The sequence below is a fragment of the Castor canadensis genome, chromosome 2 (assembly GCF_047511655.1).
Source record: "Castor canadensis chromosome 2, mCasCan1.hap1v2, whole genome shotgun sequence".
In the NCBI taxonomy this organism is placed as follows: domain Eukaryota; kingdom Metazoa; phylum Chordata; class Mammalia; order Rodentia; family Castoridae; genus Castor; species Castor canadensis.
Window position 1 is genome coordinate 63,328,326 of NC_133387.1, and position 25,425 is coordinate 63,353,750.

Genomic DNA, 25,425 nt, shown 5'->3' on the forward strand with positions numbered 1-25,425 from the left:
AAAAAAGGTCTAGTTTATCTATTTCTTGTTCTCCCAATAAACAAAGCATTGGGTTATTTCCTTTAAGTTAGTAATTTCTTAAAGAAAATCTTCAGACTTCATTGTGATACTAGGATCTGCAAATCTGTTATAACCTTTGTAAACTGAATAATCATGGATTTTCCCAGAGCATGGGATTTTTCCCAGAGCATGGATTTTCCCATTACTCTTGTGTTGTTATTTATTTTCTTTAAATACTTACTAGAAGCTTAGTTCTTCTATTTAGATTCCTTGAAATTATCACACATAAAAATGCTTGAAAAATCCTTTTGAATCAGAGTCTTCCTTTGACTTTTGATATCAAGTACATTATGAGTTGGCAGAAACAATGACAGCAGAAGAAGAAGCAGTTGGAGGTATTTTAACAGAAGGCTACAGATGGGGAACATTGATCTGACAGAGACATAAGAATAGTTGAAATCAATCAGTAGACTACAAGAGAAATCAATCAGTAGACTACAAGGATATGAATACAAAGGATATGAAACCAAAACCTATACCATATACAAGTAAATTTATATACTATTAAATACAAATTAATTAATTACAAAGCAGCAACTGTACAATTAAGCTTTCCCAAGATGTGTTAGCTGGAACCAGTGCTATGAGGTAGTAATATCTTTTTGGTGGAAGAAAAGGGAGTTCTGCATAGAGTTGGGAAATGCTGGTAGGAATATGTTTAAATAAAAATTGTTTGGTTATAAAACTTTTCAAAGCTTTGAATTTACAAATTTATATCATGACTTTCCAGAAAATGCAACACTCCGTGGCTTATTTAATATGTAACTGCAGAGAGCATCTTGTAGGAAGGGTTTATTCCGTACACAGATTGGTAGGTGCTGATATTGTCTACTTAATTAATTACATTTATATCATGTTTACTCTGTGCCAGATATCAGTTTAGACAACTTACAAATATTATCCCATTTAATACTCAAAACATGATGAGGGTAGTATATCCTTTTCCCAGCCTCAGAGAAGAGAGAACTAAAGCACAGAAAACTTAAGTAACTGGACTAATGTTACACAGTTAATGACAAAAGCCAGCTGTTCCTTAAAGCAGTCTAGCTCAAGCATTCATGTTTTCCATCAGCACAGTGGCTCATACCTGTAATCCTAGCTACTTAGGAAGCGAAAATTGGGAGGACCATTGTTTGAGGCCAGTTCAGACAAAAAGAGTCAATGAGACCCCCATTTCAACAGATAAAACCTGGGAGTAATGGTGTGCGCCTGTCATCTCAGCTACACAGGAAGCATAAATAGGACTGTGGTCTAGGTCAGCCTAGACATAAATGGGAAACTCTATTTGAAAAATAACTAATAGCAAAAATGGCTGGGGGTGTGACTCAAGTGGCAGAACACCTGCCTGAGGTGCCCCCAGTATGGCTCCCCCACAAGGAGTTCATGTTTTTCACCTCTGTGCTGCCATGTAAAGTAACTTCTGTTGATCTTAATGCTAAGGATGTAGTATTATTTTGGATAGTTTAACTTTCTGATTTGGGTTATTATTGCTAAAATACTATTAGTTTGTCTTCTCAGCTGAACAGTTTTTATATTCAAACTGCAGAAATCTTAGTGAGGATGGATAGAAGAAAGAGAAGATTCAGAATGAACTGGATTAAGCATTCTGTAACCTTCAAGATACTTCTTGGAGTAGATTTTTATCTTACTGTTCATCACTTAAAAGTTAAACACCATGCAAATAAAAGTTTGGTAGTCTGTGTACTTTTTTTGTTGCAAGAGGTCCAAGATTAAAAATTGGTTGAGTCTGGAGGTCTATACAGGAATTTTTGAATATGGAGATCTTGACTGCCAACTTGCAGTTTTTGCTTGCCTATTTCTCACATTGTTTGAGGGTTGGAATCTTCCAGTAGTCTGGAACAATGACTGACTCATAAGACGACTTTACAGTTGTTTGATGAAATAACAAGATTTCATAAAAACAACTCAGAGTTTACGATCTGTAGTCATTATGAAATAAAAGACAGCTTTCCTACCTATTCTTTATATAAAGAGGTGTGCATACATAAGCAGTCTGCAGACACCTGGGCCTTGTTCAGGCAACACCTTTATTCAGTAGTGGTTAGTATCTAGTCTGCTCTTTTTTTAGGTCTGAGCTCTTTTTTTACCCTCAATGTTTATATTTCAGAGTATGCAGTGGTTACCAGAAAGGTGGGATGTGTTCCATATACAAATTACAAATATATTTGACTTTAAAAGTACAATTTAATTGAATTATAACATTGCCTTGGATTAAGACATATCAAGATTTCTCAGTGCCCAATTTATGGGCCACAAATGTACATATAGAGTAAACATAATCTTTCCTATTTTTAGGATATAATCCTCCCCTTTAATATCTGTAATTATTGAAAGAATCATATAAATGGGAATTGCTTCTCATGGTTGCAGTTTTAATAACATCTTTGTGCATTCTGTTTATTCACAAAAGTCAACTGTGAAAATAATTTATAAACCCGGACTACGTTTTGATAGATAACATCATAAAAGTTCTAGAGAGGACAAGCTGAAATAGAAGAGTAATGAATATCAGTCAATCAGGGCAGTTGCAGGCACCAAAGAAATTGACTTAACACAAAAAACAATCTTGCTTTGTCTCTATTATCTTAAATAAGCCAAATACAAAGGCAGAATGCTTATGTGGCATGTGTGTATATCTGTGTTTCTTTCATCTTCTGTGTGTTCTGGCTTGAATTATCTGAAAGCAGCTTTAAGTGTTCAACAGCAGTCACCCGGCTCTGCCTTATCAGGCCATGTAACAGTAGCAATACTACTAGTGGCTCAAAAGTACTTCAAAGCCTCACGGAGGAGCTGTTTCCAGGATATGTGATGATTGATTTGAAATAACATGATGTGAAAGATACCACTAAGATTCTTAAAGATGACAGAGTGTTTTTCAAAGCTTCACGAAATACCATGAAGTTCCCCTGTCAAGGATGGCTAAAAGCCGGCTCACAGGAGCTCTGCCTCACCAGCGAGAAGTCCGCTGCTCCATTGTTTTTGAGTAGCTACTTGGTGATGGAAGATGACACTCTCTGTTTGGATACAAAGAAAGAAAGTAACTATTGTGTGTGTACTGTGCTTGTTAGTCAGACATCATCCTGCCACCTCAAGCAGAATACTGTTGAGGACTGAGTAGGATTTAATTTTATTTCAATATACCTGGATTGGTTATATCTGTTTATTGTGTTTGAAATGATTAATAGCCAGCAGCAAGGCTTAGTGAAAGTAGGGCAAAAACTACTGCTGAATATTGTTATTGACTTGAAATGGTAAAGATATGTTTATATTATAACTGTACATAAAGTAGATTTCCTAAGGAAAACAATTTCTTCTCTATGTTCTCCCTTGTAACTACTTCATTAAAGTCTTCTCTCCATTTACTATTAATTCAAGAGATAGTTCCCTGTTAGACCCCCTGACCCCAAAGCCTATGTTGCCTGATTTGGGTTCATTTGCTTAGCGTTTTCTTTGTCAATGGCACATCGGACCTTTGTTTTGGAAGCTATTTCCACAAGAGTCTTTGGTTTTCCCTTCCTCTATCTAACCCAATTCATACTTGTGGATGCCTATCAGCCCCACTCCTAGAATGGGAGTTCAGACCTAGAATTTTTTTTTTATCCTCAAGTGAAGTTCATAAACAACACGGCCCATCTTATTTCTAGTGCATTCACCATGAATCACTTTCCCTGGGGATTGCTCGTGATCTCTGATGCAGTAGTGTAAGTAGCAGCAGTATTTGGCCAAAATCCAAACCCTAAAGCAACACAGACAGAGACATGACACATAGGAAAGAAGGAAATGTCGTCCCTTTCAAGGGACTGAATTTCAAGACTCATGTGGTCCGGCATCAGCACCACCTGGAAACTTGTCAGAAACACATAGTGTCAGACTACACCAGGACTACTTATCAGATACTTTGTTTCAACAGGATCCTGGAGAGGTTCCTGTACACATCAGAACGTGAAAAACATTGGGGTAAATCCCTTTTAAAACTTTTCACATTTAATTGTCACAGCGTTTTTCACATGGTTGACATTACTATTCACATTTTATAAATGAGGAATAGTGAGCTTAAGTAATTTATTGCAACCCAGAGGCTAGCCTCTTCCCTATTTGTAGGATATGATGCATGGCAACAGTGATGACCAAACTGAAACACATGGTTTGTTACCCTAGGAATGATGACGATTGGGTGGCTACCAGCCGCTGTGAAGGACAGAAACTTTTGTCAATTACTTTCATAGCAACCTGTAGTCCAGAAGATACTTCATTATTTTTAGTCACTCCTCGATTTTGAGCTAAATAGTATTGACTTCTTCAATTTGCAACCCAAAATATTCACAAGATTTACATCTAAACAACTTTTATTGTCTCAATAAGCCAAACTCAACCTCAAATATTGAAATTGTACCATAATGGTAAATATGCCAAAAATTGTCACTGAATCCAAGAGCAATTCTAAAAATGGAACTGTTAATAAAATAACATTAGTAGCACTTTGTAATTAGTGTATGATCTCTAAGATGTTAAATATTTGTTTTCGTGTTCAAATTCTGATATATTTTTTAAAAATTTTGTAAAAACACAAATTTCTGAAGAGTACCTTTTTTATCTTTTGAACACAACTCATACACTCTTCCAAAAAATAAAAAAAATAAAAGACCAGGCATTGAATAGTGGAGATTAATGTTTCTTTCAACAAATCATTGTGGGAAATAAAACAAGTGCCACTACCTAAGAGACACAAAATTTAACAAGGCACTCAAGAGCAAAAAATGGCAAGCAGTCAGAATGTTCCAGTGATGGAAATTAATCACCACATTTGTGCTGACCTGACAGCATATTTTGTAGTACGTCAAGATGACGAAGAGTATGAACTTACAGAACTCTTGAAACCATGAGACTGTTCACCCAAGGGGATAATTGTTATAGACCTCTACAGTATCAGGTTTCTATGGCAAAGTATCTTAAATTGCCTTTGACAGATTTGTAACTACATAGCAGATTAGAAGAGGCAAGCAAAAGGATTCCAGCCACCAAAGTAGCTTTCACCAACTTCCTAAACTTTCAGGATAGATAAAAATTAATTTTAGAATAATTAAGTAGTTCATCTTTCTAATATTTCAGGTTTTCCAATGGTAACCAAGTTGCTGATATTTCGAAATCTGTGGTCTTCGATCCCAGTGGTATTGAAATCATCAGGGAAGAGTTCTAGCAAATAGAACCCAAATTCTGATCTAATAACTTTAAGGTGGAAATGCTGATTTAAAAATCTCCTCAAGTGAGAATTCTTATCCTAGATGATGCTAAAATAAGTGAGGTAAGTGAAAAGTATCTGATATGATGATGAAAATAAATCATGAAGATCAACAATACTTAAGGTTACAGCTATATTTTAAAAGTAAGTCTAACAAAATGACATAGAATTTTAGGCACAGATATATGGAAAGGCCTTCTCTTCTTATTACTCTGATGTACTGAGCATTTTCAATCAGTAACTGGAGGTGGCAAGGAAGAAATAGTTTTATTTTTAGGTTTTTTGCTGCTACAAAGATGCTGCAATGAACATCCTTAGTTATGTAGTGGGGCTATGGGAGAATGTCTCATTGATAAATTCCCAGAAATAGAATTATTTAGTGAAAAAGTGTATACATTTTAAGTGTTGATTTTTTCTTAACAACTGTCCACTAAAGAGATTATAATAATTTATATCCAAGTGTCACCTGTTTTGACCTGTGTCTAATTGCAAAAGTAGGTTAAAAATAAAAAGGAAACAAGGAATAGCCAAGAGTGTAAGGTTCTAAGAAGAAAGTCTGAAGAGAGCAAGAGTTTTAAAAACAATGCATCAGGAGGAAGCACATTGATTCAGTATGAATGCTGGGCAATGTGAAGGAGTTTGAAATGTGTCACCACACGTTTTCAAATTTTCTTTCAAGGGACGGTTGACTTTGGTGCAGACAAAGAGAAAATTTTTCCATCAACTTTCATTTTTGGATATTATATGGGGTTGTCCATTATATTTTCCTATAACTTTACGAAAGAAAATTATTGATACAGTGGTGATTATATTTCTAAGTATATTCCATAGAAAACATGGAACAGGAGTCATATACAAAAAAGTTCATTATAGCATTGTTTGTAGTAGTTGTAATAGTGAAAATTTGAAAATAATATAAAAGTCACTGGTATAGGAGAGTAAGTAAAAGTAGTGTGATAAACTTACATAATAGAATATCATATATACACATACATACATTGACAAAATTGCTATCTTCCTATGTGTTTTGGTTTTTGCAGTACTGTAATTTGAGCTCAGGACTTTGCACTTGCTAGGCAGGTGTTTTACCTCTTGAGCCATACCCCCAGCGACTTTTCAAATAGGAACTTACATGTTTGCCCAGTGCTAGCCTTGGATATGATCCTCCTACCTACATCCTCCCACATTGCTGGGATCACAAGCTTGCACCACCACAACCAGCATAAGACATTATTATTTATCACAAAAAGATGCAATGCGTTGGTCCAGAACCTTGAATGTGGCAATGATTTTCACTACTCTCCTTATAGAAGAGAACAGATGCTCTCAGTGCAGCATCACAAAACACATCATCCTGGTGGCAGTTACTTCCTCAGATTAGGCCAAAGATCTCCTAAGAGCAGTCCTGCTTTGCGTCTTGACAGCCAAGTATCTCTGTTCTTTTCCTAGAGGTTTTCATCTCATTTGTGTTTCTGTGTATTCAAAAGCTAACTGACTGCTTGTGTATAAGAAGTTTTCAAAGGGAAGAGGGGTGAGTATGTGAAATGACACCTTCAGAAACGATCGTATTTTTTCTTATGTTGAGGTCATGCACTCCACTGCCTTCATTAAATTGCATCTTGTGGTATACAAGGCTAGGAGACAAGAGCATCAATGTGCAAAACATCAGAAACCAAATATAGGGGTGAGCATGTGCTTGCAGTTAACATTTGCCCATTACCTTGTCAATAAAGTCTTATCAGAACATTGCTATGTTCATTTGTCTCTATATTACATGTGACTGCTACACCAAAAAGATAATAACAGAGTTCAGAACTTGCCACAGAGATTGTAGTGCCAGAAAAGCCTCAGATGGGCTACATAGCTTTGTTTTGAAATGTTCAACATGTGCACGTTGTTGATTCTACTACGGATTCATTTATGCCCTGCAACCCTCTGGTTGCTAGTGTTCTCAAATCCCAGCTCTTTAACCCTTCTTGAAGAGGGCAGTGCTTGATCCGTTTGGTCTGAAAGCCAGAGGAGCTCTCCGGCTACTCTTCTATTTTGGCAAAGTTTCTGAGTCTATTACTAGACTGACTCTATTTTGTACTATGTCTCAATTAATTCTGGCAAGTAAACTTGTATTCTTATTCTCTATAAAGGAGGAAAGGATTTTTTTTCTAAAATTATAAACGTTTTCTCAAAAAATCCAATATTTATTTTGATAATTCATTATTAACTCAATATCTTTCCTGCCAGAAGTGCCTTAATTAGCTCTCTTTTGAAACTGTCTTAAAATATTCTTTTGTATTTCTAATTCATAAAACTTCCCTAATCTCTCATGATAATTGCAATGATCAGGAATAATGATTTGAGAGTCTCTAGAACCAAAGATGTTTATTTATAACAGCAATGTTTTACTCTGATATGTTTATGTAAAAATTCCCAACAAAGGCTCCAAAGTGAGTATCTGACCACTCACAATACATATTCCTTTACCATGTATCCTTTCTCTTTAGCGTCTAAAGGGAGGGAGTGGCCTGAACTTAAGCGTGCAGAGCTCTGGGGTACTGATAATTGTATAGACTCCTACTGCCCTTGAAACCTAAAGGGTCCTGTAGATACAGGGCCCTTTAAGATTCAAGTCTTAAAAAGGCAGAAATGGCACCCCCACATAAACACTTTTTTTCCATCAAGGGAATAAAATTATGTATAGGCTTAAAATCTAGTACTTGTGAGGTTTTTTTTTTTCTCTGAATGCTTGTTATTTTTGATCGAATCAAGTCACTTTTCTCTTTTCCTCAACTTCTTGAGGAAGAACCAGGCCATATACCTCAGCATTTAGTGACTGGCCCACAGTCCAACTTGTCTGAATGGGGACAATGGTCCCTTAAGTTACAAGCAGGTGTTTTGTGTATATGAATGCTCACTGACACTGAGCTTGGACTGAGCATATTTTTGCTGTAATCTCTCATAACTCTGTAATATTTATTTTTAAAATGGAGAAATTAATCTGTGAATTTTGGTTCTAGTTTTCATTAACTACACAATGAGTAGTGTGATAAGCCAACAAAAGTACAGTGGCTTAAACTGTGAACATAAGATGTAGCAGATGCACTGGGGACACTTGAACTGAAGGTTTTAAACAAGAATGGAAGCGACTCATCCAGGGCACCTAGTAGGTTACCATCAATATTTCCTCCCTCCTTCTTTGTTTCTTCCTTCCATGGTAATAGATGTGTATAGAATTGAGAGCCTCACAGAGAAGACAAGAGTTGATTATTCAAATATGTGATTTATACCACATAATCGGGCAAGCATTTCAATATTTTGAAATCCCTGAATAGCTCATTGCCTTCTTACTTCATCTGTATTTTCTGGTACTCTGTACACTTGGTTTCTATGAACTATGTTTGGCATTTCAGAATATAGATTTCATAGAGATGTCTGGTGACACTAAAAGCAAATGTCTTTGCATGATTCTAATAGTGATAAAATGATAAAGATATGATTCACTAAACCTTGCAATGAAGGTCACTGTAGTATCTGCATTGCTCAGATTGGTGCAGTCTAGTTTGGGTCCAGATTAATTTTACATGAAGAGAGTATAAAAGCTTTAAGCTAAATATATATTGTTTTTATAAAAAGTCACTGATCTTTCCTTTCTTTAAGCTCAGTGTGTAATCTTGAAACATCTGTTAAATAATAAATTTGGAAATCAAAACCTCTTTTTAATTAATCCTGTAGAATGCCACATACATAGCATATCTAAAGTAAATATTGAAGAGTTAAAGTCAAAAGTTCAAAAATAAATTAATTGGTAACAGAAGGACCACTAATCTTCTAGTATCTTAAAAATTTAAGAAATTAATAGTTACATCAAGAATTTTGAGATTATGGTTTGCTGCCCTATTTCATTGGTGAGAAGTCAGTGTCCATTTACCATGGAGTTAGATGTTATATCTGTAGATTTTGAGAATGGAACAAGAAGCCAAAAATATAGCCATCTGGGGGTGAGGTTTTGCTTCGGTGAGTTATTTTATCTAGTCTTGTCTCTATATCCATAGTTAGTGTGTTATTCTATGCTATAAATACAAGTGAAGTAAAAACATGAGGAATATAATTTGTAAAGATTCCCTCTGGTAGGTGGAGGAGATGGACTTTGGTGTAAAGGAATGAATAAGATTTAGTGTATACATTATTTGTGACCAAAGCAGTGATAATTCAAATGAATGAATGAATGAATTTATTCCTCACAGTGGGGTGCTTGCATGTTAGTTGTCAATGATGTCTTGGTACTCTCAGTAATTATGTGTGGTCATTTACTATAGTAGTATTAAAGTACAAGTGCATATGTCATCTCCAAAAAGATCATTCCAGACATTGCTTCTCTTTCTGACTTGGTACCATGGGTTTTAAATTAGATGATGAATGACAACAAAATAAACTTTAACTTTTTTTGTAGTGTTGGGGATTGAGCCCAGGGCTTTGGGGATGCTAGGTAAGAGCTCTATCACTAAGCCACATTGCCAGCCCTAAACCTTAACTTTAAAATGACATTTCTCATCTCTATCAGGTGCTTACTCTAGTGTTTACAGGAGGGACATAATTGTGTAAGTGAATTAATGGAATTGAGGACCAGATATGTTTGACTAAATAATTTGTCAGAATGGAGAATTTTATGGGTACAAATTCCAAAGCCCATGCTACCTATCACCTGATTCTGTTTGGTTAAGTATTGTTGCAAACTAGCTATAATTTAACATTTAGTAAAGTACATACATAGGTATAGGGAAATAATGAGAGGCAATTATTTCTTACTTATTGTAGATCTGCAACTTTTCATTTGTTCTTCTGTTTTGTTTTGCTTTTTTTTTTTTTTTTTACATCCACCACAGTTTTTCTTAATGCAAAAGACTTCTACATTTGACACTTGTTTTTCCTTATCCTGTTGTCATTAATCACTCTTGGTGAGCTGTATTTGTTTCCTGTGTTTTTCAGGACTAAGCCATATTGTTGTACACAGAAGTAATTTATATTACTTCAAACAATAATGAAAACTATTTATAAGCAGACATAAATGGAAATAGATCCATTACTTCACAGGTTCATTAACTTCTAAAAAACATTCCACTAACTATGGACAAGCAAAGTGAAGTAGGATAAGAGAGCACCTTGTTAATCACTGTATTTCTCACAGCCATTCACCTATGTACCGGTAAATAAAAAATAGCTTGATTCCTCTGAACCAGGACATAGATATAGATTACGCTAAGTCAATGCCAAAATCATGACCCACACGCTCTATGAGAGTCATACCTATTTTGACACTGAAATTTATCAGTGCTTTTATTTTATTCCTGAAGTACAAGTGGGATTAGAGCAGCAGTTTTTGTTTTGTTTTGTGGTGCTGGAGATCAGACCTAGAGTCTTGCACGTGCTAAACAACCATTCTACCACTGGGCTACCTCTCCAAGCCTTGGTGTTTTGAGACAGGGTCTCACTATAGCTCTGTCTGGCCTAGAACTGTCAATCCTGCTACCTCAGCCTCTGGAGTGCTGGGATTATGGTGTGCCACCATGTCCAGCAACAGTGTTTAAACTATGGTCGGTGGACCAGCAGCAGCAGCAGCAGCTCCTGAGCACTTGTTAGAAATGCAAGTCTTCAGGCTTCAGCCAAACTTGACTTACTTAGAAACTCTGAGAGGGTGAGAACCAGCCATCTGTGTATTAAGGAGTCCTCCATATGATTCTGATATAGCTTACATTTAAAGAACCACTGGATCTGGGTCTGATGCTGCCTCCATTCAAACGATTAAAATTTAAAACCTTAATTGGTAGCATATGGAACACTAATGTGAACCTTTATGTCCAAGTAACTCAAGGAGAGGTTCTTTTTCAAAAACGACTCTGGTTTTTGAAAGATACCTAACATTGTTAGTATTGTGCAAGTGCTGCTTTAAGCAGTAATTGATAGCATGCTGTTTCAGGGGAGAGTTTTGAAATAATTATTGAAGTTTAGAATAATACACTGTTAAAAAATAACCCAATGTAACTACTAGTATCATACAAATGAGTTTGTCAAATCTTCGATATTTTATAAAAACATGCATCGTGTTTTACTGAGGCCATAAATACTTCTTCTACCTAATAGGTAATTAAATAAATTGAATTGCAAGTTTTACTTTTTTATCCTAATCCAATCTACCCTGTCAGTTACTGTGAAATCTGTAAGGCTTTATAGTCTTTTAGATAGGATTCAATGATTCTTGTATAATTTGCTCTGCTTACTTTAGTGCTATATCTGAATAAAACCATACTTGTGGATTTTATATAATTGAAAATAAGTATAATAAAATCCAAGATGTAGCCTGGCTATGTAGATTGATTAGAGGCATTTAGCCAAAGGAATCTCATGAATGTTTTTATTGGAAGTTCACACACAAATCTGGTAATGGTGTTCACACTTGCTAATGAGTGACTGACAAACTAAAACGTGTCATCAGGAGTCTAAGAGTGAGTTAATTAAAGGTCGAATCCAGAGGAAATCACCTTAGCTGTCGAGACTCATTTTCTCCAACTTGAAGTTGAGAAACACCAGGAAGAAAAAGAGAATATATTCAGAGACATGCAAAAGTACAGAATTCAGTTTCTCAGCTTCTCACACAGTGACCCATCTGCTTAGAACACACTGACAATTAATGATCAATTCCAATCTGTTTCATTAGCAAATATGTACTGGGTGTCTGCCATGCAACAGGCACTGTGGACCGTTCAGCACTTTACAATGGATCACAGTAAATTACTGCACTGAACCAACACTAGGTGATATTTTCCTTTAAGCCAGCAATTTTTTAAAGCACTTTATAGAAACAGGAAATATCAGAAAGCTAAGAGATGTACTTTAGAATTTCATTCACCACAAACATCATGCTCTTTTCCTAAGGCAAAATGGGCAGTGCTCTTTTATTTAAAAAGTAGAATTTTAAAAATTTTCCATTGGCACCCCAGTTGCCATGGTAACAAAGTGACAAGTGGCCTTCATCTGCTTTTACTATCAATAAACTAACCATTTCAGAGAAAATTCACTCTTTTCAGACATGTGTTTTGAACATAAGTACTGATGCTTTCATTAATGTTTAACATAGAGGTATTATTCATATAGTACTTCCTTGATCAATTAATGAATAAACTAGTTTTCTTTTTAAGAAAGTAAGTGATAGAAGATTAGGCACACATTCAACTTGGTAATATTTCTACCTTTTAAGTTCTGTTTAATTTTCCTTTGGAGGATTTGTATAAAAGAAATAATATGAATAAAATATATGAACCATAATTTGAACAATAAAAATTATTCAGGACTTTTCTATACACCATTTAGGAAAAGCCAAAAACAGAAGAGCAATAAAAGAAGGTGTGCTTCAACTTTAGCTATATGATGAATCAGTGGTATTTCCCCTTTTATCCTCCCTGTCTTCCACTCTGTACCTAATGCTGGGTGATTACTTGTTACTACTGTTGAGTCTTGATTCATTGTCAACTCTGTATTCATAATCTTTTGAGTTGGGAAAGCAACTATAATTATTTCAGCATAAAAATAAGTAACCATTTCAGGAAATTCAGCTTAACTATTTCTCCATTCAAATTATTAATTACCTTTAGCTGCAAATTACCATTGTGCAACACTTCACTTCATTTCACATGGATTTGCCTTATTTTTAGAATCATATTACTTTCCAAAGAGGTGTTCATAGATACCCAATTGCTTTCTCCTTCCTCTCCCTCTGCCTTGCCTACTGATTTAACACCAACTAATATCCTTTCTTCCTGGACACATAAATCTAAAATCATGGTTTCTGACTCTTGTTGAAAGTGTTATGCCTGCAGGTAAATCATATGACCCAATAATGAAATTTTATGAGCATTTTCACATTTTTCAAATGAATCAGCAAATGAGAAACTTCTTGCAGCCTAAGTCATAGACTCTACCTATTTTGCATGTCTATCTAATAAAAGACAAAAAAGACCCTTATAAGTAGTGACTTAAACCATTGTGTACCTCATTTGAGTGTATAACCAGAGAAAATGGATTTGTATCTTAAGGTTCATTGCACCCAGAAAATACAAAAGGCCATTGTTACCTTTAGACATAAGGCCTTTCTGTGCATAAGAAGTGGCAGCCTGAATGAAGCTAATTGACTTAGAATTGATTGTAATAGATTCCAAAACCAAGACGCCATCAATAATATTTGTTGAAATTATATTTCTGATGGTACAGTTAGTATTACCAAAGAAAAAACTAGATAACTACTACTATGATCTTCATGGTTTTACTTTTTGTGTTGCCTTTCCTGTCATTTACCTTCGTGCATGATGAGAAGATTGATGATCAGCTAAATGATGTTCTAATTCAAGATCACATGCAGAGGACACTAAGACAAAAATGTAATACAGATGTCTTCAGTACTCAGAACATTTTCATCACACCCTACTTCCACCTTCTTCTCTTAAAAATGAGGACTGATAGGGAATAGCTATGTGTGTGACACTAGTCATCAGAACCCATCATGCACTGTAATAAGTTGCAGTCCTAGGAAAGGAATTTTGAAAATTATAAAAATATATTTAAACTAAGCAATATGTGAAATTTCTTTTTTTAAAGAATTTAGTGATTCTTTTCAAAATACAAGCAACCTCTTTGTGGATCTCCTGTTGCCTTCCATATATCTCTAGTCAAGCCAGGAAGCTTGAAGCCCACAAATATTATAGATGACTATTTCCCATGAGAGCTTCTTCTCACAGTCTCTCTCTCTTTTAGTCACCCTTTTTTCTATACATTTTCTAAGCTAAAGCTTAGAAATCTCAGTAGCTGACTCACTAAATTGTATATAAATACTAATGACCTGATTTATGGTCAACTATAGAATTTAAGTTTTTATAGTAGGCTATGTGATTTTTTAATTATCTTTTCTGTTTATCTTTTGCCTCTCTTTGTTAAAATATGTTTCATAAGGTTGAAGTCCCATTTTGTGGTATTCAAAGATATATCTAGCCATCTAAATACTGCTTGGTACGTAATAAGTGCTCAATACTTGTGGTAAGAATTCATGGGGAAAAACCTATCTATGATGTCATTTCTGCCCTTCCAGGCAATAGTACTCAGCATATAATCTTTGTCAAGGGCTTAGTATGTGTCAGATATTGTTTTAAGAACCTTATGGTGATATATGGTTGCATTATACAGATGCTACTTGTGATTTTCCCATTTTACAGTAAGAAAGCTAGAGTTTATAGAAGTGCAGGGTCTTGCTCCAGGTAATACTGATGTCAAATGGCATAGCCCTAGCAAGCATAGATAATTTGACTTTACAGCTCACATTGTTATCTACAATAGCATACAGTTTGAAAGGTAGTTTCTCATTTGTCTAAAGCAATGAGTAATTCTAATTATGGAAACTTTAGGTTAAAAAGAAAGCCAGAAAGACAGGTACTTGTTTAGCTGAAAATTCTATGTCCTCTCGTGTAAAGAAACTTTACCCCTTGGCACGCCATAGGAGTTGCTCCTTATTTTTTAATAGTAGAATCTGAGCTTTCTCTGACTCTTTAGCTCTCAATATTTTCCTCTCTCTGCCTTATTTTGTATGTGTGTGCGGTGGCACTGGGGTTTGAACTCAGGGCCTCGCTCTTGCTAGGAAGGTGCTCTACCATTTTTTGTGTTGGATATTTTCATGATTGGGTCTAGAGAACTATTTGCTTGAGTTGGCTTCGAACTGCAATCCTCCCGATATTTGTCTTCTGAGTAGGTAGGATTCTCTCTACCCTTTTTAACCAGCTCTCTTGACCAGAGATTAAGTAAGTAAACAACTATAGAGGAGCGGTGACCAGCCTCATGTTTTACCAGGGCTAGTCTGGAAGCGTTGTGGTAACTAAGGGGTCGGAGACAGACACACCAGGGACAAGGCCATTGTCTGGTTCAGGGGGCAGTGCTTGCATCAGAGAGATGGAAAAGGATGACATTGTAGAGTGCAAGGCATAGAACTTGCCAAATAGTTGGAGATGGAATAAAAGAGTGAGAGAGGACTAAAAAGTGACTGTGAGTAAGTTTCCAGCCAGCATGACTAGAAAAATGGTGGTGAGATTAACAGAGAAGTAGGATGGAGAAATACCTTTTCATCATGATATTCTCCTGAAATGCTGTCAGATTTGCTGCCTGTGAGGGAGCATTAAAAACATTTTCAGACATGCAAAAATCTCACAACAATGTAATTTCCATGCTACCATTGACAGGAAGCTTATTACAGATGTGCTTTGCCAATATGAGGGTGGAAACCACAAAAATAGGCATAGGATCTGGGAAAGGAGGTACTGCACAAGGCAGAGACAAAGTGAATCCTCAGGCAGGTAGCAGCTGTGGGGTAGGTCGGAGCAGGAGAGATTTCTTCAGCAGGATAAACTTCATGAAATACAAACTATATTTGTACATTTTGAGAACTATCTAACAAGGAGAGAGTTCATTAATTGAATTAATGATTCAGATATGGAAAATTGGAAATGAAAATGTATTAAGTCTAGAGTAATCAAAAAGTTACACAAGAAAGGTTCAGCCTTATTTTCACTAGTGTAAACGTTAAGTAGTCATCTAAACGGAAGTTTATTCTGTTGGAAGAATGGAAGAAGAAAAGGAGGAAGTCGTGGCATATTATTGTGGACAAAATAGAACTAAATCCTGATTTTCTTTCCTGGAAAATCAAGAAATAATGACTAAAGTAAATAATTACTAAAGTAAATCCTAAACAAACTATTTAGAAATATGGTGGTAAAGCAAAAAGAAAAAAAAAATCAGCTGAAAGAGTTGAGCAGGTTTTGCTCCTAGATAAAAGGAAGGTGTTGGGTTACAGGCACTGTTCCAGTGGTAAGAGTGCTGGCCTAGAAAGCATGAGGATCTGGATTCAATCTCCAGTATCACAGAAAGTAAATGTTGTGTGTGTGTGTGTGTGTGTGTGTGTGTGTGTGTGTGTGTGCGCACACATGCATCTCTGTGCATGTACAAGTTGGGATAGTGATAAAGTTCTACTTTAAAAAAGAACAAGCCTTATAGAATTGTTTGTAATATAATTCTGTGCATGTAATTTTGACCTAAAATGCTAAATTGTTTTTAATTAATTTATTAATTTTTAGTGTCGTGCTGGGTGGGGGTACATTGTGGCATTTACAAAGTTTCTAACAGCGTATCAAATATATTTTAATTCACCCAATCTACCGTTCTCCTTAATCCACTCCTAACTTGAAAGGAAAAAAGGAGAAGGGATTCATCTTAGCAAAATGAATGGGTGATTTCAATCAAGAGTTAGTTGTGAGGGAAAAGAGAAAATGAGAATATAATGGAGGTAAAGAAAATGGGAATTAGGAAGCCTTGGGGAAATCGATTTCATATTATCTCTTGCTTTACCAAGAAAAGAGGCATTGATATCTTCTACAGAAAGTTAGAGCAGTTTAGTATTGAGAAATAGCAGGAATGTGACAGAGAAGCAAGAAGACATCTGAAAGAATTCCCAAGTGTCAGCAACACTAAACTAACATTAAATAACATGACCTTGCAGAGTATTTTGTCAGTGAAAGCTATATATATATATATATATATATGTATATATATATATATATATTTTTTTTTTTTTTTTTGTAGCAAGTGCAGTCTGTGAATGAACTTGGGGGCTTATTACAGGTGGGCAAATGGTGAAGGTGAATGAAAGCAAGGAAGAGGTAGGTTGTTCCTAGTAGGTCTAGGTAGTTCATAGGTTTCATTTGCCTCCCTAACTACAGGGAAACACGACAGGCACAAGAACCCCTGCAAGTAAAGATCCTTATTAGAAAACACAAAGAAAAGAATGGAGTTGATGGAAAGACCTGGGTTGCAGCATTTGAGACTGTAGAGTAGACCTTCAAACAGTAATGAGGAAGGCAAGCTCCCAGTCCAAGTGGGTAGCCAGCAGCAGGCAGATCAATAACAACAGGGGACATGGACGCACCACAGAATCAAGAAACCATCGAGGTGCAGCGTGGAGGTGGGAACACACTCGGTGAACCAAGAAGAACACAACCACAGATGTCCTCACTAGAATTTGGTACAGACCAAATAATCCCAGCAGCCCTGGAGACTGCCCTCATGCACGTGATCCTGGGCTCAGCTCACAATCTGCTAGGAATCTATTACCATACTGCAAGCAGTTAACTAATGAAAGCATATGACTTCTGAAATATGCAGATAAATTAGGAAGGAAAATTGAATCTTTGTTATGCAATTTTTCTTAATGATTAGAGTAGGTTCTAAATAAACAGAAAAACAAATTGATTGCCAAAAACCTTGTTAATGCCCTTTTAATACACGGGTTAAACAATGAAAATCAGGATTTTGAGAATTAAGTTCCTCACAGAAATGTTAATTTGACAGCATTCTGCATACTATTTGTGGGAGGCTCATATTTTATAGAATAAAAAGCAGTAGGAAATACTGCAAAACATGGCTCTGTTAAACCAAATAAAATTTTAAAATCCAGGGGAAAGTCATTAAACATGATTATAGGAAAAATTGTTTTAAAACCCACAAAGAAGGATTGTAAAACTTAATTTTAGAAAATACTGCCATCTAATCTTAAAAATGTTTTCGATAATTATTTACTTTTACTCAAAATCAATTTTCCTAGCACTCTGTACGTTCTGACATTAGTTTATGACTCTCATTTGCAGCTCAGATTTGATTGGAATACACCAAAAAACAAAAAGGAAAAGAAATTAACTGGTTATTATCATGAGCTAGCCAATGAAGTTTTCAAAATCAAAGAGTGAAAATAAGGCTTGCACTATAATTCATGACTTTAATCCCAGCTACTCAGGAAGCAGAGATCTGGGAGGTCACAGTTCAAGGCTAACCTGGGCAAAAAGTCAGTGAAACCGTATCTCAACAATTATGCCATCATGGTGGTACACTTCTGTAATCTCAGCTATGTAGGAGGCATAGGTTAGAAGATGGAGGTCTTAGGCCAGTCCAAACAAAAAATGTGACCCTTTCTGAAAAATTAACTGAAGCAAAGAGGTCTGCAGGTGTGACTCACATTACATAGCTTGCTTACTTAACAAGCACACAGTCCTAAATTCAAACTCAGTACTGTCTCCCATAAAAAAAATGGTAAAAACAAAAGAATTTAAAATACTTTTTGTTTAGAATATAGACAAGCCGGGGTGATTTAAATGTGGAGAGGCCTGCCAGCCTACCACCTTTTGCTTCTATATTTGGTCTCTATATAGTTCTGCATATTCATTTGCATATATGCATTATGTAAATTCCAATCTGACCACACAAAGTGCACAAAGAAAGGAAGAAGCTTTGGGCACAGCCAGCCTTTTATGCATTTCTATTTCTGCTCCTGCATCATGAGTGGGACAGCGGGCCTGGAAGGTTGTGTTCTCCAGGAGAACTGGACTGAGCAACAGGCTGAGCAGCTGATGTTCCTGTCAGCTTGGCCTTAGTAGCTCCAGCCCCTCTGCGAGAGATAAAGAACACTGGTCTCTATCACTGGTCCACGCAGTAGCCCCTGGCAGGCTGTCCCCTCTCAGTGAAGGAAGAAATGAAGGCCATGTAAGGGAAGTGTTGAAGAGTCTGCACCAAGGAGCCAAAGGAAGTTTTCTCCAGTGAAATTAGATATTATCTTACCACTACTACAATTACTAGTACAATTTTGATAATTGCTCAGTTCTAGTTATTATAATAGTAAGGATTTTCTGCCCTTTAAGTCTAATGTAAATTATTTTTGTGCAAAATTAAATAAATAAAAAACAAATATTCCCCCAAAAAGGCAATAGGTTACAAAATTGACATTTTGCTAGGATTTGTATTTTCCATTGTATTTTATGTCATAGCACAGCAGTCTGTTAAACAATAGAGATTCATTCATGGGAGTGAAATATATAAATTCCTGAGCTTGCAAATTCCTGGCCCACTCTTCAAACCATCTCTTCAAAAAGGGTACAATCAGCTGCAGTTTTCACTGAAAAATCTGCACAGCCCCCTTCCATGGCAATGAACTCTGTACAAGCTTGGTGAAGAAAAATGCTTTGTATGTTTACTTTAATCTTTACCCTATGTTATTTTCTGTTGCCAAACAAACAGAAGGACAAATGCAAACTGCCAGACTCACAGGATGTACAAACAAGTGTTATTGAATATTCAGAAGTATGGTGGTATTTCTAAAATTCAGTAACAAATCACTTAGAATCTTTCTTTTGTTTCTTTCCTTGTTCAGGCACCACAAGGCCACATAAGGAGGGGGAGGTCCCTGGAGTAGACTACATTTTCATCACCGTTGAAGATTTTATGGAACTAGAGAAAAGTGGTGCTCTTCTAGAAAGTGGGACTTATGAAGGTAAGCACACCTTCCTGGTTGTGTCACATTAATTTTTTTGTTCCTTTGATTGAAGCACATCAGGATACCAGGTTACCAATGTGCTGATGTCATTGGTTTGATAGCTTTAATAAGATGGTTTTACAAACAAGTTAAAACACATCTGAATTAATTCTCTTGTTCAAATGCTGAGAGGAATATGTATGTACATACCCACTAAAGTGTTCTTGTGATTGTCCCCTGAGGCTAAGCTGTATGTAAATGAAATGAAATATCTTTATGTGGCATCTAAAATAGGGTAGGGCTAAGGTTCTAGTCCTGCCGGTATCTATGTGTCTTTCTCAAGTTACTGTGCCTCGCTGGCCTTCACTTGCCTTCCATGCAAAACTATGGGGTAGGAAAATATGATCTGTCAATGAATTCCAAATTTCTCCTGCAGTATCAGGTCTCCTTGGGTACCTGAGTTAAGTATGAACAAAGAATGAAACCCAAACCTTGAATTCGAGAAATATATTTTCCATGGAAAAACACTGTAACATGAGCCAGAATCTGCCTGTTCCAAACCTGGCTTTATTAATCACTCACTATAAATATTAAGTAATGTTGCTGAACCTTAGAAATCTTAGCTGTAAAAGAGGAATGATAGCATGAAAAATTCAGATGATTGCATGTTGACATGGTCACATTTGTACATGTGGGTAGTATATGCATGCATGTAGTTTATGTGTAATGGGAAAATATACACCTGTGCACAGTACAATAAGATTTTAAAATAACACAACTAAAAAAGTCCTCCATACTTCACAGATACTACATATGCAATGTGTATATACATGTACTATTATTAAGTAAAGGACAAATCTACTTTTGCTGAACTGTAATTAATTTTAAAAACAAATCTCATAATCCATTCATGACTGCTTAGCTTATCTTACATCTGAGTTCTCCTAGACATTAACAATTTGGCCAACCACACCCTTTCATTTTCTTAGTGACATGGTTCAGTGGTCACAGTTAATCAAGAACTAGTATTTTGAGGTTATTAGAGTTATTAAAATCTCTTCCATCACTTTAGGCTGAGGCATTTGCCTAAATTAAGTATATTCAGTAACTTATTGCCACACTTCCAGGAAATGATTTTATGCGTCTGTGCTGTGTCATCTTCATATTATCAAGAGTAAAACATAGTAAAGATCAATTTGAAAAACTTTAAATAAATAATCTGGCCAATAATATTAAGCTGCCTTAAACTATATGTGAAAGGCTGTATATGTAAATCATGGAAAATAATTTTATCAAGTGAGTCAGAGTAAATAAACAATGAATTTTATAGAATATTGTCCTGTGGGCCATGTGACATTTAGCAATATTCATTAGTTTCCATGTCTGCTAATTGTACTATATTGCATTTTATTACTTTAAGTATCATAGTTATGTAATAAAGAACCAATGACTTAATATACAAGATCATTCCAAGAGCAATATTACATATGATATGATTTTTTGTTTATAAGATCAAGATTATTTAGTCTAATTATATATAAGCTGAAAAAGTTAAACTAAATATTTGTGTTAAATTTTCATTATTCTTGTTATAAAATAGATATCATAAAATTTAATATTAATACTTTATATATAGCTTAGATTAAATTTTAGGTTCCAAATAATTTTGGAAGGAAATATCCTGAAACCATACAAACGTAACCAAGCTTTGAGAGTCTCTCTATTAGACATCTTTTAATACTCAGAGTTTAGTTTGCTAAGTTTATTGCCAACTTGTTAATCACCCTAGAGTATGTAAAGCTGATGATTGAATAGCAAGGCTAATTTTTACATGTGACTTTGCCCTTGGTATCAGTACCATTATTTACAAACATACAGTGTGTACACGAACAAATACAAAGCTCTTTTCTTGGATCACATAACCATCTGGTAGACACCTAGAGAACATTCTCAAATCTTAGAATCTTCAGATTTTTCTACAACTACAGCTAACGAGCAGTGAAGTTCTCCTTCTAATGAAAATCACTGCATTCCTGCAGGATTTGTTATGTGGTTGGACTACCACTTAATGTTACTTGCCAAGGAAAGCTAGGGACTTCCTTTTATGCTGTTGGTGTTCTTAGAATGTACAGGATAACAGTCATGTGCTACTCAACTAGACAAAGAAATGCTCTTATATTTGTCAGGCTTTCATAATATCAAGCTCTCACAGGTTTCTTTAATAAAAACCCAGTTTTTCTCTATCATACATTTTCCTTTTTGCAGTGTTTGCACCATTGCTCCTTTTTCCTCCTTGCTCATACTTTCCCATGTCTTCTCAGTTCTTCAGAGCTCTTGGACAGACTAGGAAATCCATTTTCAGAATTCTGTGAGTATAACAAAGAAAATAAGAGAGAACTGAGTTACTGTCATTATTAAGGTACAGACCTTCTGTAACTATGTGGGGTCCTTAATACTGAAAAGAGCTCCCAAAACCCAATCTGCAAACCAGAAAAGCAATGTCACTAATGCAACTGCAAGAAGAGAGTTAGCACTTGTTTTTCTTGCATATTCTAAGTGCATCACATGCAGTGCATTTCTTGCCATGGATATTGAGAGTACTTTATTTTTTTATTAACAAAGATCAAAGGAATCCTCTATAAAATGTCTGGCTCAGCTACTTGTCATTGAGAAAACCAGTTTCTATTGTTTCTATACTTCATTCCCACCACTTGGTTTTAGAACAGGAAACACCCACCTATGAAATAGTTGTGAGGAAAAAATACATTCTTGTAAGCATTTATCATAGGCATACATTTTTGTTTCATTGTCATAACTTTAATCTTGGTGGGTAAATATAACTTAAATGGAATTTTCCCATCATTTCATTAAGACTCAAATGAATTCTTCTGAATTATAATTCTGCCTCATAAAAATTGGGTCAAAGATCTTGCTCCAAAAGAGTGACTCTGCTTGCTGGAACTTTCAAGGAAAGCCTTAACATGCTTTAATTAACCATCTACAGTCATGCTACATGCCCCTGGCAGAATTTTATTTGATTCTTAAACCTTTCTTCTTCCAACCTTCCTGTTTGAATGCCTCATTTCAGTTCAATATGGAACAGTTTTTGAATGGCTTTCCATGTGAATAGCCCAGAAGACTGGCTCTGATCATGACCATGGCTTAAAGATCTCATCCTCATCTTTTCATATTCAATAAGGCTTAAAATTAAGTTGATGAATTATATTATTAATAACTCTATTAATAAATAATCTAACATTGATTACTAGAACAAAGCATAGCTACAAGCCTGACATATTTTTAAGCAACATGTACCTTCGCATCAGTACTGAAGGTGTAGGTTTTGTGTAAAACAGACACAACAGTGTACTTTGGATGAATCCCCTTGGAATTGAGGTCACATACAGGTATAGGTGAGATACCAAGAGGTAGAATTAAATGAGTAGTTGTGGCACTGTAAGTGTTAAATACTCCACAGAAGACATTCTTTGGGAACTGTCCAAAGTCCTGAATTACCCAGGGCTCTAAATCAGTGAATCCTGCTTAACCTACTTCTTCCAGTTGTCTGGTCTATTACAGTCATGAATTCTCTCACACTCACACAGTTGTCTGTCTCAGCCTGTGTTCTGAATGCCACCATTATTTAACCGCATATCCCCTGACCTGTGACTGCACTGATTTCACTGAAGATTCCCTGTACTGAGATTGCCAGTCATGATCCAGAACAGCATTTCCATTGCTATATCCACTGCCATATTGTTCCTTTGTGTTTTCCAAATGAAAGGCCTTTCTCTCTCCATAGAAGTTAAACTGATCCTAAAACTTTCATTAAATGTACATAAACCCATTTGTAAAAATTGTACCAATGTTAAAGAAGACCAAATCAAGACCAACCAGCAGCTGACACAATAGAGTGCATTTACTCTCACCTTAATACAGTGGTTCCTCCTAGCCAAACATGTATACATGCACACATATATATGTAAGTATATGTACCAACACTAGGCCTAGGTTCTTAAATAATTTCATAAATAGAATTTTGAAATTCAAATTCAAACCTTGAAACTCAAATTCAAATATCTTACATCTTTATATAAAGGAGCACTATACTTTCTGAATCTTATAAAAAATATAAGTATTAAGCAGAGATAATTTTCTAGGAAAATCATCCAAGCACTCTTGTAAAAAGAGATATAACAGTTTTCACATAAATATGTTTTATTTTTCCAGCTAAAATCAACATCAACTTTTTAAGGTTGACCTCAATACATTTATTATTAAAATTATGAATCTCTGTTCTCTGTCAAGATAGCATTGGGTGATACAAAAATATTCAAAGAAAACAATTACTGACACCATCAATAATCTTTAGAAAAGCTATTCTTCTATTAGTCCAAATTTAAACCCATCAAAATGTAAATAATATTTCCTAAAGGACCAATTAATGCTCAAATCTATGCTAAGATGTTTGTCATTCCAAAAGCCTAAAATGAAAAAATTTCATTTTCCCCTTTCTCTTGTAACCTGTTCAAGAGAAAAAATTTACTATATCAGTAATAACCTCCATAGCAGCAGTATATTTTTGGAGCTTGTAGTAAAATGGTCCGGCTGTTCTTACATCCGGGTTGTAACATTTTTTTTCTCTTGAAGACTGGGAGTGTTACTGTGTATTAAAATCTGACAAAATTCTCTCTTGGTTTGGAACTGTTGTAAGCCCAATGTTTTCAAAATAGGCAAAGTAAATTTATAAGCGTTTATTTTCCCAAAAGACTAAAAGTAATAACCCAAGCTATAATTAATTAATTTATTATCATGTAAATTATATATAAGCATTAATTTAAACTGTAAAGTCAAGAAAAGTAAAATGATTTTCCTGTCACCTAAAATGTAACATTAATCAGTTTATTGTTAGTTCATTAGTTTTCATTCAGTTAAAACTCAAAGAAACAGGAATTGGTGTTAAAATAACACCAACACTCATGAGCTTAGTATTCTCTTCATTGATAGTCTCATAATCTCTAATAATAGTAGTCAAAATCTAGGGCTCAGAAACTGTGATATTCACAACTTAATTTATTTCCGTTAAGATCTGCCTGTCTTGGACTATGATGATTTTCTAATTTCTATATATATCCCTTACACATTTTTATCAAAAAAAATTGAGAATTCACCTGGAAAACATCATGCACTGCATTGAGTGGGAAAAAAAATACATGACTTCAAAAATTTTACTTATATTTCTCTCCGCTGCTTTGACAAAACCAAACTTACTTGCCTTTGCTAATTGGGTAAATATTTTCCAGTCCTCTAAGTTGTTTATCTGAGTAGACTAGAAATGTATAAAAGTATTGAAAATAAGTATTTTATAATTTTGATATGAATTATGAAATTATTTATAAATAACTTATATTTATTAATATTAATTTATTACACTGTTATTTATATTACAGCTGTGCATTTATATTACACTACATTCACTGGATCTGACAACCCTATGGCTTGCATGTTAAGTCTTAGATTTGACATTCAGACCTTTCTAAAGCAAAGGTCCTATTTACCACAGTCATTCTCAGTGATATTCTGACATCTTCTTGTGGTCTACACTTTTTAGAGATTTATTCCACATAGCAATGATTTGAAAGCTATAACCTAACATCCCACTCCACAAAAGTAATTTCTGTATCTGAATTTAAAATCTGCGAAAGAAAACCTACTGAGATATTCTTTC

At 35.2% G+C, this 25,425-nt stretch overlaps 1 protein-coding gene across 6 annotated transcripts in view; it reads left to right on the forward strand.

Moving 5' to 3' along the window:
* The window catches only part of Magi2 (membrane associated guanylate kinase, WW and PDZ domain containing 2), a 1,413,820-nt gene that overhangs the window by 794,132 nt on the left and 594,263 nt on the right, over positions 1-25,425 (forward strand). For all 6 annotated transcript variants that reach the window (XM_074064888.1, XM_074064889.1, XM_074064891.1 and 3 more), the window contains exon 3: positions 19,596-19,715. In XM_074064888.1, the coding sequence (XP_073920989.1) occupies positions 19,596-19,715 (120 nt within the window). The remainder of the gene's footprint in view (positions 1-19,595; positions 19,716-25,425) is intronic.